At 38.4% G+C, this 16,912-nt stretch overlaps 1 protein-coding gene across 1 annotated transcript in view; it reads right to left on the reverse strand.

Moving 5' to 3' along the window:
* The window catches only part of alx4a (ALX homeobox 4a), a 20,475-nt gene extending 18,440 nt beyond the window's left edge, over nt 1-2,035 (reverse strand). The window contains exon 1 of the mRNA XM_020605595.1: nt 1,717-2,035. Within this exon, the coding sequence (XP_020461251.1) occupies nt 1,717-2,035 (319 nt within the window). The remainder of the gene's footprint in view (nt 1-1,716) is intronic.
* Nucleotides 2,036-16,912: the final 14,877 nt, after the last annotated feature.

Genomic DNA, 16,912 nt, shown 5'->3' on the forward strand with positions numbered 1-16,912 from the left:
GCAAACTCAGCTCACGATTTTCTGGATTAAAAACAACGTTTGTTGACATTTTTCATCCGGCTATATATTGTGATTTTGAACACCGCTTGGGTTTGTGTAATTTTGTAATGTGGACAGTTAAACTACCTGCACACTGAAATACTCCTTGGATTAGGTTTCAGTTATCGACATAAAAGTTTATAGTATATATATATGCAGGAGGAGAGAATGTCTAGAGAGAGAGACTGTGATTTCAACCAGCCGTCTGTTTTCAACTCAGTAAAAACAACGAATCTGATTTGAGCCACATTTATGCATTTTGCAGAACGCAGTGAAAAGGCATCACTGATTTGTCTTTGCGCTTCGAAACAAATCATTCTAGGTTCGTTTTCTTATGACTGACAATCTCTGTAAAACTGTGGTAGCCGGACAGTTGGCCTGGTTCTCCGATTTGATTGTCTATAAGTCGGCCAATTGGGCCAATCACTGTGCAACCTGAACAAAGGAGCAAAGACAATGCAGATTTTACAGGATGTGTCAAGTCCCTCCAACCTGCTCTTTGCTTGGATGAGAGGTAATGGTGTTGACGAAGTCAAGCCGAATATTTAAAATGACAAAATCATTATAATCCAAATATTATAATGATTTAGCGTCATAATAGTGTGTGTCTGTGTGTGTGTTCCCTTTTATGAGCACACAAGGGTGTATTTGAAAGCAAAAAATGACTTGAGTTCCCATGTTTTAATCAACCGAAAACATTTTTAATGACATATCTCGATACTTTAGTTTTCTTCATGGTATCGTAGCTTTAAGTTTGGGCGTAAAGGGAAAGGAATCGATGCTGCTCAAAAGTGGCCGCCGGCCTAAGGAGGAACAAACTTTTATTTAGTCCTCCATCGCCCCCCACCCCCCATTACACCAGCGTTCTCACACAGTTAAACCTATCTGAAGCCAAAGAGACAGAGCGATGAAATGAACATATTATCAATTTGGACACCAGGATTTGTGCCATAGGAAAACCTGTTAATTCAATTGTCCAACTCAGCTCCGATATTATCGATGGTAACACAGATTACGGCATTAAAGACGTTCTAATTTAATTGCCAAATGGGACAGTTTAATAGTCGGGGTCATTACGCACACAACTGCGTTATGCACATAAGTGCTGGGCCACGTCGTTTCAAGATGGAGATAAAAGGTTGCTGATGCTATTTACGCACGAAGGAGGTTCCAAATCTTAGAGAAGATAGGAAGAACAAGACAAAACGGAGGCATTTAATTTGTAAAGTTGTAAAGTGGACAGGTGCTGACTGTCAAGAAACAATTAACCACTAAACAGTCAGTTCACTGACAGAACCACAAAGGCCAGTTTCTGGTGTCATGTCCATTATTTGTTGAAACTTCCAAATTACTTAGGCTACACGTGGGGACTTTGTGGGGTCAAGTGGAGTAATGAGCAATGATTGACAAGTTCAGATTTTTATGTTCATGTGGCAAATTATCAGACACAAAACTAACCTTACATAGACGCAAGCACCTCGGAGGAAGTATGAGAGCACTGCGTTTGGAGCGACTTCTGTTGCATAGCCTACCTATAATATAGATTCGCTGATATTTTCATTACAGTTCCTGTTTTTATGATGATAATAGCTTAAAATCAAATCTTGACACGGACATGCTCTTGGGGTGCCTCTCCTTTCCTGTAACTCAAACATCTTAAAGGTTTTTTATACTCACCATAGCACTGGATGAGTGCTCCGTTGTGTCCGCTCTCCTGGTGCAGTTTGTTGTCCTCGGGGGGTGTTTTGCAAGGAGATCTCTGCATAAAGAGGTGGTATTTGCTGAACGTGCCTTGCCCAGCTCCGGCGGCATCCAATGACTGGCACTCCTGCTGGAACGGACTCCGGGACTTTTCTCCGTAAGCCTGACCTTTGTTGGGCAGGAAGGCAGTGGGGCTGTATTTGGTGTCAGCGGCTGGGAATGTCCTAAAGTGGCCCGTGTGGCGATCCCTACCTTGCGCTGCAGAAGGACTATAATATGAATCCATGGATGTCATGTCTCTCTCCCCCTCTCTCTCTCTCTCTTGGTAAGGGAAGCGCAGACACCCCTTCCTCTCCCTCTACCTCTAATTCACACATGCACGCACAGACTGCAGCGCACACCAAACCGCATCTGGGTTTGGTTATAGAAGATTCAGATCTTTTCCAGGAACCACTGTCGTTGACCAAACACTCCAAACTCCTCCTCGGGTCTGAGGAGAGTTACACAAATCCGTCTTTCCTCAGAGGATGGGACCCAGATCTCCGGGCTTCAAGACCTCTCCCAAGTGATTATGCTGATGACATGAACGAGTTAGGTCGTTTATTAGTCGAAAAGGGGGGAGAAAGAGTTTGCGAAACGGGAACGGAGGGGCTTAACTCATGACATTAATTCAATTTAGATATGAATAGCTGTAGCCTATGAGTTCTAGCACTGGAGCGGAAAGGGCACAATGTTACGCTTAATTTGCGATGGTTCATCGAGGGCAAATCATCTATACTCAGCCATATACTTCCTACAGTGTATGGCTTTGTGAATAAACTTAAAACTTTAAACCCCTTAATTACCATTTAACACAAATCTTTGAGTGATGTGCATTTTAATTATTTGTCTCATCCATAAACAGCTTAGAAAATCATTTGAATTCGAAGAACCGATGACTGTTAATGTGTTTTAATTTGATTGTAGAACATGTTCGGTCAGACAGGCCTATCTAAATAAAGGTGGAGTCATGCAGGATTATTATACTCCACAGATCACCTAACTTTAATTATTTGAGACTTGTGTTGTAAACTTTGCACCTTTATTTTATCACTTACAGCAGGTTTGGTCTGAGAAATACAATACTCACACTAACTGCAAATATTTTCCAGACCCAGATTTCAGACATCGTCCAGATTGAAGCACTGTGTAAAATAATCATATACTGTACAAATGTCAGTCCACAGTAGGCTGTAAACACGCTCATAATGACAGGCAGCATTTTCTAAGATTAGTAAATTGCATGATATTTCAGGATTATTAATCCTCCTATAGTCAGAGTATTTACTGTGTCCCTTTTGAATAGACAAGAATTTATAGATTCCACTTGAACAAAAATTCAGCTTTTTTCTTATTTTCCCCACCACCAACAGATTTTTTTTACTTTATCCGTAGCAGTTAATTATTTCCTGAAAATGATACAATTTAATGCAAACAGATAATATGAATACAGTTTACTTTTAATACAGTTCACTGAAGTTCAGTTTAATTCGACACAATGTCTTTGTGATATGAGTAACTTGTTTTTTTTTGTTGTTGTTGTTTTTTTTTTTGCTTGTTGAAGCTATGAATACAAGAAAACACGCTCCTATTTATTTGTGTTTATCTATGCCTAAATGCTATATGAGTTTCAAGTGAATTATTTAACAGTATTGCAGTTTCTCATACATTGTTGATAGATTAGATATTCTTACAAGCCCAGTAAGATTTACACACTTGGCTGATTCCCTTTTACCCATGTACACTAAAATAATAGGATCAGTAAAATATATATTTTCTATTTATAACAGGCATCTCATATTCACAATCCTCTGTCTGTTAATTTTATGTGCTAAGGGAAATGTTACACTCACATAGAATTCTATCTTTTGAATAGTACTTTGAGATCTAATATCAAATAAAAGTGACCATCTTTGCCTTTTTGTCTGGTCAGGTGTTGTTTGTTATTCGTGTCTCGCGGTCACACCGGCGACTCTTGAATAGCAGAGCTTTGCTGGAAAATGAGAAGTTTGGAGCTTATAAGAAACAGCAGAAAAAGTGACAGACTCACAGCTAGAAGGCATGCATAATGTGCACAGACACCAACAAACTCACATGTTCATACAGTCATACACACATGGTGGACACATGCACATATACAATACAAGCACATGTGCGAGAGAAAAAAGAAGCAGCAACTGAGAGAAGGAATAAAAATCTGCTCCACTCACACGACTGGATTTCAAACGAAGCCTATCAGGCTGGAAGGTGTCCACACCTGTAGGTCAGATGCTCTGAAGACCTGGTTCACAACTGACTGGCTCAAGTGGGAACTAAGATGACTGTAAAATGACTTTGCAGCAGTTCAGATTTCATGTAATACAGTCACATAAATATATAATTACTCTGAACTCTGTTTCCATATGTCAGCAGTATGATCAATAAAGAAGACCTAATGATCACTTGGGGGGGGGGTCAGTTATTACAATGTAAATTAATCATTCTTTATGTTTGTAGCATTTTTATGGTGTGGTTTTACATACTGTTTTTAAGGACTTCTTTAATTATCATTAATTAGTCATTTCATAGACACAAAGTTATATGTCTGCTCCCAGCAACGAGCAGAAGTACTCTGAAATTTTACATGTTTTGTTTCTAGTACAGCTCCACAAAGTCTGCAACCGCTGTAAATAAAGATGGAATAGTGTGTTTTAGTGCCACAGGCATGATATAATCTGCGTTAATTTCACAGGGAATGTGTCTCTAGTTAAATGCTGTATTATAAGAACTATGCACAAAAAGCGAGGGATGGTCAGAGTACAAGCCTGCGGGACTGTGTTCCCACCTATTGAAAGGGAAAACTTTCAATAGGTATCTTATCGAAAGCTTTCCCTTAACAGTAGGCAGCATTAAAACACACACACACACCAAGTGCATTCATTCACACAAAGAAAAAGGAAGGGCAGGCATCATATTTGATTTCTATAAACATTCTTATTATAACTAGAATATTTAGCCAAACTCCTTTAGAAAGAAATCACAACTGCTAAATATTTAAATTGACTGCCTGTTGTGATCAAGGGTCAAATAAAGTTAGACTCCTTATTTGACTGTAAGTTATTGTTTTACTGTTGAGAGGGAACTGGTCTAAATCAGCAAAGAAACACGATGACAGTCAGTTTATGATAAAACATCCATTTAAAGTGATCTATTACAGCATAACTTTAATTGTATATCACTGTAAAGACGCATGCATTCACTGGCAGGAGAAAGACAAACTGCTTAGGATTTCTCTATAAATAAATCATCCATTTTCAGTATGTTTGCATTTCTAAATATTACTTACAATTCAGATCTTATGTTTAACAATTCAATGAAGAAAAATATGACAAAAAAGGAGAATTATTACTGTAAAATCAGTCCCTGTTGTTACATGCAGTATACTGTACATACACTACCTAAAAACACTGTCTAGTGCTCACCATACTAAGGGTTTATACGTTTACAGGAAGTTTAATTGTGACATACAAAGAACAATATTCCACTCGAGAAGAGAAAATGTCAGCAGACAATCAACAGCTTCTTATTAAATATTTGTCAGGGATACTTAAAAACTAAGAATCTGTCGATTTTTCAGGAAGCTCTGTGTAATTATGTTTTTTTCTGAATTTTCTGCTGTGAAATACATTAAAGATATCGTCCTGATGGCACAATGAGTAAGACTGCTGTCACTACCAGTGACCCTGAAATGGCCCTTTAGTGTGTGTAGTTTTCAGATGCCTTGTTCTACTAACTGGACTTGCAAGATATTTGTGAATGTGGGGGCTAAAAGAAAACACAAAGCCCACATCCTTAAACTTTAGCCTCTCCAGTTTGACTGTAGCCTGTGGCAAAGCAACTTGATTGAGGCCTTTGATGGGCATTAATACACCGTGGAGAGACGGGCTTTGTTCGGGAATGGAAATGAACATTAAACGGAAAGCGGAACAGGAAGGAGCGGGGCCCACAAGCTGATCTTATTTAATTTCACATAAAAGAGAAATTCCATCTTCACAGAGTCTGTTTGAGTATCTCAGTGTACGAAAGCCCAGACTTTCTCTGCACACTGGGTATCATATGCTGCATGTGCGCACAGCAGAGATTTGTTGAGCATTTCTGAAATCAAAACAACACAGACAGGGCCATTTTGAAGTCGTCACATGTGACTTTTAAAACCATATGACTCAAATATGTTTTGGTGGCACTGGTCAAATCAGCACTGAGGAATGTTTCGACCTGCTACTTGACATATTGGTGGGCGGCCCTGCCTGCAGGTAAAACATCTGTAATTAGTCTTGACCACATTCTGCTTTTTTCAGTGTGGGTGAGCTAAACTCTGCTCAAGTGTTTCGTCTTCGTGACATACAGATATCTGCAGTGTATCTGACTGAATCACAAATTACACTCCTGTCATATCCTATTACAGTGTTTTCAGTGTTGGACAACAGCACCGCACCAAGTCTTGTGCTGGACTCTTTGAAGACTACTTGACTCAACCCAGTTCATGTATTTAAATGGTGGTGATGTAAACATTTGAAAAGTTAACCGTTTGATTTTGTTTTGTTTGGTTTTGGATTTTTTTTTTGCAGTGAATCAAGTGATTGCTGAGCAAAATAAGAAGTTGTATATTTGTTTTTACCATTTGCTGCCATTTAACCAGTTACTATACATTTATATATTATTTATTCTTCTTATATACTGGCACTTCTTACTATACTTTGCCCTGCTTTGCCATTGTATGTATCATATATCATATCTCGTCAGTTAATTTTACTTTATCAAAGCCATAAGTACAGACACTGTGTTACAGGACGACGTTCTGGACATTATGCTTCATAGACTTCCTGCTGGTAAAAGTTTAAACAAATATATTTCTGCACTGTAAAGCATCATGCAGGGATTAAGTGGACTCAACAAATCCTTTATCATTAACCTAATATAAATACATATGTATTATTCATTTCTAGTTCAATTAAAATGTCTAGATTACATTTCCAGATCAGATCAAAACATCCTACTGCAGTCCGTGAAACATTAGTAACATATCAATGAACTTCCCAGCATGTTGTTTGAACTCCTTCAGTCGTACATGGTGAAAGTTTTCTGTGCATTTTTAATAGCATCTTAAGTTATGGTTGTTTCCTCTAGTAGCAATGAAAACAGTAGTAACCAGGATGAAGGTTAGATTTCATCTTAGTTCCCACCCCTATGTACAGTACAGTTAACAAATTTAAAGGGAGCAGCCATACATGTTTCCCTGGTACTAGTGGAAGCTTCACAGAGCACCCACAGCAAGTGAAAAACTGAGTCTTCAGACTGTGAAAATATAAGGCCAATGTAATGTGTAATAAAGCTGGTTTTATGGTGTAAAAATCAGATGAAAAAATGTGCTGTTAAAAAACACATTACAGGGTTTTCTGAAAATTTAAACATCACACATTAAATATACTGCAGTTGTAGTGGCACACTGCAGGTGACGCAGCCTGGGAAGCGCTGGGCCGGGCTTCTGTATCGCTGTGCTTTCTGTGGACTTTGGCACAAAGGACAGCAATAACACACGGTGTGTACTGATGTCGGAGGAGTAGAATGAAATTCTACACAGATGTATGAGTGCTGTTGTTAGTAGTGAGCAGTAGATCACGTTAATGCTGTCTGATTTACAAAATGAAACATAGACATATGAACGCTTTCTACTGTGTGATTCACAATACAACACTGAATACATTTTAAAGCAACAATGTAAAAGATAAAAGATCTTTGATAATATATTGAAAATTTAGTTTTTTCTTTTTATTTCAGGGTCTGAAAAGATTTTTTTAATTGTCTATTTGCAACAGCTAAAATATCATAATTGGTGGTTGATGTATCCAAACGGTCATGTAAAGCTACAAACTGGTTTAACAAGCTTGAGTTATCAGTCATAAATAAGCTTACTGCCTATGAACATAAATGTGCCGTCCAAAGATCAGTTTAGTGCTTTTGCACCAGTTACTAATGTGTTATAGTGTCGACTATGTTGTCTTGTGTGTCGGAAAGTAACTGTAAGTTGGTCATGATCATGGTTTAATTTTGAGATTCAGTGGTAATCCTTATGTTTGTGTGTGTATAATATTTATCTGGTTGGTGGTCTGGCTTGTCTCCTCTTCACAGCAGTACACAGATTTCTTTTTCCCTGCATTGTCATTCTGTGGTCCTGACTGCATGACCCAGACCATACCTGTGCTATTGTTGCTCTGTTCATTTGCACATCATGTTGTTTGATCGTGTCGGCCCTCTAGTGAGTTTGTCGAATGTGTGAATTAGTTTATTATTTTCCATCTGCCTTTTTAAAAAAAACTTGATGTTTAAGCTCTGCAGAACTAGCAGGACGGGAGATGGTGCCCACCTCATTCAGCCCCTCAGCACACACAAAATCCTCACATGAAAGCTTATTAGCATTTGGAAAAATGTGTCCCATATGTGACTGCCTCCTCTACTGATATGATCAGTCGAGAGAATTATCCTGCTTCATCAAATTCAGAGCACACCCAGCTGGCACACGCAGCAAGTGATACAGGCACGTCTTCAAGTGTTTATGAGGAGAAAGGTTAAAGGTAGTAGATTATATCTTCTTGCAATAAGATAACCTCTGGAAGATATTACTGATCAAACTGAGTAGTTTCAGTTAACAGTCAGTGTGCTCCCATTGGGAGAGTGTGTTACTTTGTGGTACGGTACCATTCTGCATTGTTGATGTGTTCTTTAGTTGCTGGATGTGAGAAGTTGGTCATTTCTCTTTTCAGTGCACTTAAGCTCAAAGGGTCTGAGGCAACTTGTCTGCCCAGGGCGACCAATTTGGGGTTCATTAACGTGCTTAAGTACAGTGGCATGTGGATGAGAGGAGCCAGGATTGAGCCCTCCACTGGAGCTATAGGTGGCTTCACATGGACAGGACTCATATTTGTAAGAAAGTGTTGTACTCCTTCTGTTCTTCCCCATTTCCATGTTCTTTCATTGCCAGAAATCGTCACACTGTGTGGTGCCCCGTCTATGTACACCTGCCAACTGAAGGTTCAAAAGATGCACCTCTGAGCTATTTTAATATAAAGAACTGGCTTATCATTGGTTGATCTAACACTTCACATGTTCCATATCATTAGTGAAAGTCAATTCATCAGTTCAGAACATGTTAGCAAAAAACAAAAAAAAATCTAATAGAAATGTGCTTGACAAATTATGACAGCTGGTTCAGCCATTTTGCATGTAATGACTTCTGCGATTTGATCAACATATCATAAGCAACTGACAGTGTAGGAAACAGCAGACAGTTGGACATAATCATTTGCATAGATGTGTCAAAACATCTTGTAATTTGTTTTAAAAAAAAAGGGAAACTGCTCATATGATGTGCACAAGTAACAAGATGGCTCCGGGCCCTGACAAGTACATTTGACAGTTTCATTTCTGATCTGAGAAATGTACTAAAGCAACTGAGTAAAGCTGCTTGGTCTGTTTGTTAACCTCTTGTCTAGTGTGTGCCCCTACCTATGATTTAGGTCCAAAGCACAATCATCTAGTTCAATAAAGTAATATTAATGCTGAAATGAGATTTTTTTGGTAAATCTTTTCATTGTTAGTGGGATGTGTTCATTGAAAAGGTGCTCTGTGTCAAATAGGTCAAAGTACTGCCAGTGCAATTGAAGTAACACACACCTTTTTATGTTCCACTACATGGTAAGTTAAAAACAAGCAGCGGAGACATGTGATACTAATGTGTACCAGGAAGAAGAGACATCAGAAATGCTACACTGGCACCTCACCCAAATCCAACCACTTCTGAGAGATAATGCTGTGCAAATAGGTTGCAGGCTACAATCTAGAGGACACTGTATTCTGAATAAATTACACAAATGACCAGCAATTTGTTGTCTTCCTCCCTACCACCAACTCTTTGTAAATGTCCAGATGCTGAAGTGTTGGTTGGTGCTGTCAGGTTTTTGGTTGGCTCTCCTTTCGCTGCATACTTTGTTGTTTCATATACTGCACTTCTCCGCTTTTTAAAATCTATACTCAAAAAATAGTTCAGGACTTTTTAAACAGACAAGAAGATAATAATATTCAAAGCTGATGGTTGAATCAACTGTCACTAGCAATACACATTGTTAAGGTCTTCAAAAACACTACTGGGCAGTTGCTGCCAAAAAAAAGATTAAACTTTATCAGTAAATAGGCCAACAGTCTTCAATTTGGATAAAGTACAAAGCTAAATATTTTCAGCATCTCTAATTGAAGATCTCATTCAACAAACTGACCTCAACCTTGCTGCTAAAATTTCAGCAGTTTAAAATCAAAACTGAAAGTTGATATAAACCTTAATATATCTGGCCTGGATTTATTAGGTTTTCTAACTGATTGGTTTCAATAGCAAATAGTTTATTGTATCAGCAGCCCTTTATTGGTTAATAATAGTCCAGTCATACAGTCTGAATCAGTGTGTTTGGATTAAGATTAACCACCGATTTCCATATTTTTCTGTCTGTGATTTTGTTACGCAACAGACCATCTCCCATTCAGAAGCTGTGCAGAGGAATTCTTTTGGTACTGAAGGGCACAAAGCAGACAAACTCACACTCCTGCACTGTGATATATTGCATATGTGCAAGCACTTTTACTTTTACTATTGAATGTCAAAACTCCAAAGTACAAATCTACATTTTTAGTACTGTTTTGACCCTGGCAAAAATATCTTGTACATTTGTTTTTCTACAATAATATCTCCTGAGCACTAAAGTATGATTAACAGTCTTTTAGTTTTTAGGCAACTCAAACCTTTTCTGTATTTAATGAACATACCATCCATCCATCCCAACCTCTCTCCCTTTGATGTTGTTGTAGCTTCTTCAAAACTTCAAAATATATTTTGCAAAGCAAATTAATTCCACATATTTTGTAGGACACAGGGTGGGAGACAGGCTGCCTATAGTTTTATATGAGAAAGCCAGTGATACTGTAGCTGGAGATTCTAATCTATAAAATATACCGATACAAAGATGTACACACCGAGATGCTGGTTTGGTAGAACTGACAGCTAATTCCCAAAATGGAATACATAACATAAAACAAAAATATTGCTTTGTGCAAAACACTAGGCAGTACTGTTAAAAGTCTGGATATAAATTGTCCACTAGCAATTTAGTTTCTACATAACAACAGAGTGTCTGAAATATTCTCATATGCATCACTTTTCAAGAGCCACACTGTGCCGCAGCATGTAAGGATTGCGCAATGCAGGGTGGAAAGAAAAATTATCTTTCTTGTCCCAGTCCTCACATTTGTCTCCTGTATACAGTATGATGATGTCATAAGGAAGCACTCATTAAGAAGAGTAGGCACAAGCAAACCGGCTTGACACCCTATTTTTAGTGAGAGCTGGCCAAGCTTTACTCCCTTGGGCATTGCCCAAGGGCTCTCTAGCCGTTTTTACCTCTATCAAGCTACTGTGTCTTTTACCAGATCACTTCATTATGAGGTTGGATTTAATGTAGGTTTAATAGAGGGTGTGTGTTTATATCACACATACAGCAGCATTTCTCTCTTTCTGACAGAGATGGAATTAAATAAGTAATATGCAAAACAAACAGTGATAGCTCTGGTACAGTGCTGTAACACTTGGCTCTGACATTTAATTTGTTGCAAAAATGAATTTCCTAAAAGGTGCATCGGAGATCTAGTTTTTGATGTGTTTAAGACTGTGACAGATACAAGTTGTCATGTAAATTTCTTGAGCTGATATGAATAATTATTCCACTGAGACACACTGGTTAGCGTGTAAGCAGAGAAAAGAGAAAGACAAACAGTTGGTGTTGAAAAGCTCCTCAAACAGGAGTCCAGCAATGGAAAACAGCCAAGACTCTCCCTCCACCAAAGCAAAGCCACGCACTGTGGAACAGTGTCACTGGGATAAAAGTTGACTGTGATCTCCCAGCTTGACCTTTGACCATGACAGTATTTTGATTAGAGGAGGCAAGATTGTGTGCATCCTTAGTGTTTAATCTCTGAGACTCAGTCAGAGCTGGACAGGGGGAGCTGTGGGAGGGCTGAAGCAGACCCTGCTGTGTTTATTTTGGTGGGCACATAGGAGTCTCGCAGCAAGGTGCTTGCTGTCATCACAGTGACCTACGAACTCGGGCTGCTGGACATCACCAAGACTCCAGAGAAGAGGGCCACAGCAGCATGTGGGATGTTCAGTGAAGAGGGCAAAGGGCAGGGCTGCTGCTGAACATGAGCACAGATGTCAAGAAATAGTCTTACTGCATTTTCTTTAAGCTTAGTGCAGATTTTTACCAAAAAGATTTAATTTGGCAGCTAACCGAAAAAGTAGTTTGCCAAGAAGAATGCTGAAGATGAAGAGGATGATGAGAAATATTAAAAAACAAAACTAGCACCCTAATGGCATTTTCTTTATCATATTAGTGTAAAATATACACATCAATTTTTGTCTTGTGGAATATTTTTAAGTTTAGAGGGCAAATGGAATTCTGGTAATGTTTTTACACTTATGCTCTTTAATGATCTATATTAAAATGATACAAGAATGATATGGGAACATACAAATTGTCAGCACTTTGTGTTGACATTTTACAAATTTATAAATTTGTTACTAGTGTAACACAACCAACAGAAAAATCTTTAATGTCTTTAGAAAAATGCAAGCAGTTTTAAGGGGATTTCCATATTACATGTCATTACATATATATATTTATATATATCAAATGAGTAACAATGCCATCTTTCTTAATGTTCAGATAACAGATGGCAGCTTATCAGCTTACAAGTTTACGCAGCCATGAACACTCTAGTGGTGTTACATAAAGTTATCCATCCTAAAATATATTTCTTCATTGGCCAACACAAAGAAGGATCTTTTGGATCTGCTCAAGTGCAAACAAATAGTAAGTTTGTAAACCATAAATTCTCTTTTTTAGCTTGATTTCTGATTTAGTTTGACTCCTAAGAAACCAACATTAACTGATACTGTTCATGTTTCCAAGTTTTGATATTGGTCTTGTGCCCCATCAGCTGAGTGCATCTTCCTCTATAACAAAAGAGTCTATCATGAGGATGGGTGATTATCTTGAGTTGCTGAGACATAGAGCAGAGAAACAACATCGGTGACCGGTATTGGAGCCCCAGTGACCTTTTTAGGAAAGGTCAGCAGAAAGAGAAAACAGAGCGCTCACTCATTGCTCTAATGTCCTGGAATGTTCTGGAAGCTGTGAGTCATTTCAAACAGCATCTTAATCAGAGTCATGTTCTTGATTTAATTTGAGAGGACATTCACACTCAGAGATTCAGATGGTTCTTCAGATAGTCATTAATTCATTTAAGGATGTTCAAGGCATTATTTGATTATGAATGGTTACTATTTCTGCCACACATCGTACTGTCTGGTTGTTTATGAGTCAGTCTTAGGCAGGCTTGAGGCCTACTTATTTTTCATAGCATTAGCAAATTAGCATGGGGTTATGGAACAGGTTTGACTGGTTTGTTTCAGTGATTTACCAAGACAGGGTGGAAACTGATTGATTCTGAGAGAGAGGTTTGGGTGGGTTATTTGAAATGTTTTGATGGACAGGGCAGCATGTTGCCGACAAGTTGACTAGTTAGTGTTTGCTATAGCTTAGTTATTGCTTGTAGGCCTGATGAAATACCAGTTTCTGAGGGTGTCCATTGGATGAGCCTGTAGTCTTGCCTTCACTTTTACACAGAAATTGTTGGAGTTGCAGATAATACAGATTTTATTGAGGGGGCATTTTTCTTCTAGTTGACAATTTTAGCTGAAGTTGGTCAATAGGTCAGGCCTGCAGGCTCTCAGATAAAATTGCCTACCAAGCCAGCTGGACCAGTCACTGTATGACCTGAACAAAGACAATGCAGATATGATATGTGTCAAGCCACCAAATATCTGTTCTTTGCTTGGGTGAGGATAGATTTCAGGGATGCTTTCTGTTAATGTCAGAGTGAAAATGTTCTGATATGTCATGGTATGGTAGGGTCAGGCAGTGGTGTGACTTGTTTTGGGGCCCTGAAGATTTATGATGGCATAGCCTGATTCCCTTCTTTGGGGTCAAATGACTTGTCAGTAACACATTCTCTTTTTTTTCTTTGTGTTTTATAAATGAAATAATATATTTAGACAGAAGGGGAAATTACAGAGACACTGAGTAGCTTATTATCTTTATCTGCATCTTTTAATAGGGATTTTAACATATTTTTGTGTTGAGCTGGCATGCACGCTCTGCAAAACAGACTCAGTCTCAGCAAATGTTAAACAGACCATTTCAATGGATTGCATCATAATAGCTGTGTTTACTATCAGTAGCCTACTTCATTAATCAAACACCTAACACTTTGTAGGAACCCGTGTGCTATATACACCAGTTTAGTAAGGAAACATTTCAAAGTAAATGTCCACTTGGTGGACATTTACTAACAAGTGTTTGTAAATTAAAAACATGCATCTGTTGAGTAAGTCATGGAAATTTGTGTTATCGTGCTCTTTTTTTATGTCTTTTGTCATACTTCTTTGCAAAACTGCTTAATGGAAAGTCCTGAGTGGAAACTCAACAATAATATAACAGTTATTGTTGTTTTCCTCCTTTTTTCAGATTAGAGCAATGAATTCTAATTACATGATACGTTGACACTAAAATACAATATTACCAATGTAATGCAAATTACTGTATATCACTTAACTACTATAACTGCTTTTACCTTTTGTCATTATCCACAGTCAATTGTCAATAGCATCAATATTGTTGCTATTGTTATCATCAACATTAATATTATTAGCACCAAAAATACAACAGGAAATCCCACATTTATGTGGTAGCTGTTGTCCAGCCACCTCCATTGAGATATGTATATCAGGCTCTGGGAGCTGCCATTCAGACAACAAAGCCCTGTTCATCTTGCATCAGGGTGGCCAAGTGATTCCAATTAAAGCTGCATGTGTTGTTTACTGAGGCTGGGGTCGGCTAAGTCAAATATAAAGGAGTCTGGTCTTACAAGTAGAGAGCAGAACCTTGGATTACTCTGTCCTGAGTCTGTTCAAACAAACACTGAGATCTGCTGTCTTACTGTTTCTGACCAACTAATTAGAGCAGTCTGTCTGCCTCCTGAGGCCTTGCAGTTTTTACAGTATGCTTGGACAGTATGACAAAATGCAACCTTTATGAGCCACACAACTACAGCTTATAATAACCGCATTCAGGACCTACAAACATTCATGCTTTCCAGACACTGGCCTTTGCTCTGAAATACGGAAAACAATAACAGCTGAACCGAATGCAAACATCGTCATTAAAATGATCAGATCAAATTGAAGGTTTGGAGGAAAAAGCAAGGCAAATCAGTTTGTTTTAGTATGATATGACGCACGCTGAGAGAAAGAGAGGTGACCGGTCTGAGAAGGCAGAGGAAGAAGAGACTAAATGAAGGAGTCTGATTGCCTGAGGACAGAAACATATACACCACTGAATAATCAAGCTCACAGATACTTTGGCAGAATCTGGTATTGTGAAGGTTTTATCATAATGCACTTTTGTCCAGGCCTAACTTAACTGTATGACACTCGTGAAATCATGTCATATTTGCTGTACTAGCAATGAGACAAGATTAGGAAGTTTGTACCTTTACAACAATGGCATAAAGAAGAACGAACATAAGGTTATGGTCCTGCATTACTATTGATATGCCAGCTGTTGACATGGGAAACAGTACAGACTGCTCAGTGATACAAACTCAAGCTACATGGCAATTCAGAAAGAGCAAATTTCACTAGGTAAACCTGGTTTTGGATTGTTTAAAATTTTCCTAAAATAGGCTTTGGTTATCTGGAAACTGGCATGTTAAGGATTTTCAAGACATATTACAAAAATAGTGGTCATTACGAAAGACTTTCTCAGGAGTATTTTTCGTATTTCAGTGGTCTAATTCCTGACCTTCTAACAAATAACCTTAAATATGAATACAGCTTTTGTTTTACCATGAGGAGCACAGTTACATCTTTGGATATGGAACAAAATACCCGATATACCATGTGGGAATATGGAACATGAAAAGTAAAATGGATAAGTTGCCTATGTAGAATGAACAGAGGTGTATACATTTGGTCTGGACTTTGTGTAGAGCAGCACAGGACACACAGTCGGCTGAGAGTCACTATCAGCTTCTGACGGTCTGACTTAGGAACCGTGGCTGGAAGGAGAGGTGGACTCCCTGAAAAAATGTCCTTTTCATTTTATGCTTTATATCCATAGACTCAGTTCCTCTGCTGCTAATTGAATTATTGCTAATTACTCAATTGAAATCACATGTATGAGCAAGTAAATAACCTATTTAAAGACTTGTGTACAAAAATTATTTTGTCTTTCTTTGGAAACAAAAGGATCCTGGTGCATCTTACTGAAAAACTGGTGCTGTCTAATACCTATTGTAGCTTCTTTTTCCTCTAAGTAGAAATAGTAGTCTTTTCTCCTTTAGTGTACTGTCCACAGTACATCCACAAACTACATCACTGAGGAAAGGCCTATGATGCAGTTTTGCTTGAAGGAACTTTTGCTAATGAGGAAGAAGGAAAGAAGAAAATTGGGTCGATTCAAGACTAAATTTGCCAGGAGGCCTGGATGGACAGCTATTAAACTTTAATTGCTCTCCTTGCCAACTGGAAAAGCTGTGAGAACAGTGGTGAGGTAAATTTTAGAGCTACTGTGGAAAGAAAGGTCATCTCAGTGCTCAGATCACACCTGTTACTAAGGTCAGCACAGAGGTGCATTGATATACATCCACACTGTGGAAAAATTAACACAGCATGATCCTAAAGAAAATAGTGGATGACAACTACACTTAAGATTACCACATGCCATCACAATCTACCTGCCATCCAAGAAACAAAGCACAAAAGAATATCTGAGCTTTGTTTCTTGATTATTTGCATAATATAGGTCGATGGGTGGATACTCGCCTCAATCCTTGGTTCTCTTGTATCTATAGCTTACACAAGCCCTGTTTCCAGCGCCATGCAGGCTACCAAGAAAAGACTATCAAAGGGGAGGAATGGGCTTTCAAGTCAGAA

This window comes from Monopterus albus, unplaced genomic scaffold (assembly GCF_001952655.1).
Source record: "Monopterus albus unplaced genomic scaffold, M_albus_1.0 scaffold4.1, whole genome shotgun sequence".
Taxonomy (NCBI): Eukaryota; Metazoa; Chordata; class Actinopteri; order Synbranchiformes; family Synbranchidae; genus Monopterus; species Monopterus albus.